Raw genomic sequence first — 3022 nt, 5'->3', positions numbered from 1 at the left:
TTTACTAAACATTCTCTTGAAACATTTCTCACAATATTCATTAGTAGATAACAATATAAATTAAAGTAAATATGTTTGTTATCTTTAAAACATTAATAAAAGATTTTGCTTTCAACATATACTCGGTGAAGCAACCGTTAAGTCCTTTGCCTTCCCGAGCTACCTTGCCTTCCTTCTTTTTTCCATGGAAGGGCTTTCTGGAAGAATCAGCAGCGGGCTTCTCCCTCCTGGATTTGTTGAGGCTGTTCGCGTACAACTCTTCTTCGTACCTAATATAGATCTTTGCAATCGCTAGGAACTTGTTGAGTGTCCCTGGGCGATCCAGGAGGACATCTTTCTTGACGCCCGTGCCTTCGCGTATACCTTTGGCAATGAGGTACCGCTTCATTGTTTCGTCTGCACCTCTTACCTGAACAGCTTCTTTGTTGAACCTTTCGATGAAGTCTCGAAGAGGCTCACTCTTTCCTTGCACAATAGCTTCAAGGGACGCCACCGTCTTTGGTTGTGTCCTTGAAGCAGTGAAGTGGGTTGTGAACTCGTCACTGAGTTCGCTCCATGAGTTGATGGAGTTTCTCCGTAAGTTCTTGTACCACGTAACGGCTCCTCGTCACTGTGTTGTGATGAAGAGCTTGCATTTCATGGCGCCCTGCACCGATCGATATGTGAGAACTGCTTCAATGTTCTCGATGTGCTTGGTTGAATCCGTTGTTTCGTCGTGCGAATCCATCTAAGGAGGCTTCTCTAGTCCGCGGGGGATAGGAGCTTCTCAGATGCGCCGTGTGAACGGACCGTAAGCGTTACGGTCATTTCGGGCATCGCAGTTGTCCTCGGAACTAGATGGGGACCAAGAGCGTTTGTTGTGTCTTAATAGAGATCTCCTTGGGGGAGATCTTCTGCGAGGAGATCGTCTGGGTGAACTCCTTCTAGTCGATCTCCTAGTTTGGCTGGGAGATCTAATGTTGACTGAATGTCGGGGGGATCTGGAGCGTGATTGGCGAGGGCTCCGTCCTCTTCTACTATGTATCGAGGAAGGAGTATGTTTGGTTGCGATTACAGGTCGCGCTTGCTCTAGATCCATCAGGTGTCGGTTTTATTTCTCGATTACGGACGCCTGTCGTTGAACCGTGCGGATCAGATTGCCGACGAGGTCACCGGTTGGCATAACGTATTCTGGCGTCTCTATAGGTCACTGAGGACCTTGCAGAGGCCTTTGTTGGAGAGGAATTATTTGTACAGGTAATGGGATAAAACCGCAAGTGCACGGTCTTAGCGAAGTAGTAAAAAGATGAGGGGGGTTGAATTGTGTTTTCTTTTACTCTCAAAAATTACTTCTTCTGATAAAACTTCAGAAGCAGCTTGAGTGCTTCTGATGAAATGATCAGAATCAGATTGCAGCGGAAAAGAACAGAGTAGAGAAAAGAAAGACAAAGACACAAGCAGTTATCCTGGTTCCTTCCACAAATCGGAAGTAGTCCAGTCCCCCTTGCACTTCCAAGGAGATTTCACTATAATCACAAAGATTACAACTGCTCAATACTTTCTAAGTATGAGACTTCACAAAAAATGCTCAAGCACACACGCAAGAGTCTTCCAATGCTCAAGCACTAAGCAAGAGACTTCTAATGCTCAAGCACGCAGGCAAGAGACTTCTGATCAAACAAAAATACAGAGAATTGAGTTTGACTTGAACACTTGATATACAATCAGTGGTGTTCACAATACAATACAATAAAGACTCTAGACTTTGAATTTCTAAGATGTATCAAATCAGTGCAGAAATTCAGTGTGCTTTGTAGAATCAAATTGACAAAGTTTTGGCGCTTTTTAACTTGTGTATCTCTGTAATTTATCTTCAAGTCTTCACTCCTTTATATAGAGGTGTGAAAGAGACGTTGAGATAATCAGCACGTCTAAAGAGTCGTTTGAAATCCTTTGATTATCCACCAGTAATCCTTTGCCTGATTTGGGTGTAGTCCTTTGAAGAATAAGCTTCAAATTCATTCCCATCTTGAACGTACAAATTCTGCAGGTGAGACGGTTAACCTTACAGAAGAATGCAGTGCCTTCATCCAAAATAAATTGCCACCAAAGCTTAAAGACCCAGGCAGTTTTTCCATACCTTGTGTCATAGGGTCAGAAGTAGTGAAGAAAGCTATGTGTGATCTAGGAGCCAGTGTCAGCCTAATGCCTTTATCCCTTTACGAGAGGTTGGGAATAGGGGAACTTAAATCGACAAGGATGACCCTACAACTAGCGGACCGTTCTGTTAAGTATCCAGCTGGAATCATAGAAGATGTCCCCGTTAAGGTAGGAGAGGTATACATCCCCGCTGATTTTGTTGTAATGGAGATGGAGGAAGACAACCAAGTACCAATTCTTTTAGGAAGACCTTTTCTTGCTACTGCAGGAGCCATCATTGATGTAAAAAAGGGTAAGCTTGCTTTTAATGTCGGTAAAGAGACTGTTGAATTTGAACTTGCTAAACTAATGAAAAGTCCTTCCATTAAAGACTCTTGTTGCATGATAGACATAATCGACCATTGCGTGAAAGAGTGCTCTTTAGCATTAACTACACATGATGGTTTGGAAGTATGCTTGGTAAACAATGCAGGTACAAAACTGGAAGGTGAGGCAAAAGCTTATGAAGAGCTGTTGAATAGAACTCCTCCAATGGAAGGTCTAAGTGTGGAGGAGTTAGTAAAAGAAGAACCAGCACTTCTACCCAAGGAGGCACCGAAAGTAGAGCTTAAACCGCTTCCATCAAACCTAAGGTACGAATTCTTGGGCCCTAACTCTACCTATACCCTGTTATTGTAAATACAAGCCTCGATGAAGTAGAAACTGAAAAGTTACTTTATGTCCTCAAGAAGTATCCTAAAGCTATAGGGTACACCATTGACGACATTAAAGGAATAAATCCTTCATTATGCATGCATAGGATACTTCTTGAAGAAGACTATAAACCCTCCATTGAACATCAAAGAAGGCTAAATCCTAATATGAAAGAAGTTGTGAAAAAAGA

At 42.6% G+C, this 3022-nt stretch overlaps 1 protein-coding gene across 1 annotated transcript; it reads left to right on the top strand.

Annotated features, from left to right (window-relative positions):
* The first annotated feature begins 437 nt into the window (after positions 1-437).
* Positions 438-2817, top strand: LOC120577012 (uncharacterized). The gene is made up of 2 exons (XM_039827900.1): positions 438-576; positions 2030-2817. Exons 1-2 carry the CDS (start codon positions 438-440, stop codon positions 2815-2817), a joined length of 927 nt encoding a protein of 308 aa, XP_039683834.1.
* Positions 2818-3022: the final 205 nt, after the last annotated feature.

This window comes from Medicago truncatula, chromosome 7 (assembly GCF_003473485.1).
Source record: "Medicago truncatula cultivar Jemalong A17 chromosome 7, MtrunA17r5.0-ANR, whole genome shotgun sequence".
Taxonomy (NCBI): Eukaryota; Viridiplantae; Streptophyta; class Magnoliopsida; order Fabales; family Fabaceae; genus Medicago; species Medicago truncatula.
Note: the sequence above shows the minus strand (reverse complement) of the source record. Positions and strands in the feature narration are given on the sequence as shown.

Excerpts from the sequence above, each read along its gene's own strand:
- LOC120577012 (XM_039827900.1), top strand. The coding sequence starts at position 438 with ATGAAGTCTCGAAGAGGCTCACTCTTTCCTTGCACAATAGCTTCAAGG. Across the intron at positions 577-2,029 it reads TGAGTTGATGGAGTTTCTCC|GTGAGACGGTTAACCTTACA; the intron begins GTAAGTTCTTGT and ends CAAATTCTGCAG.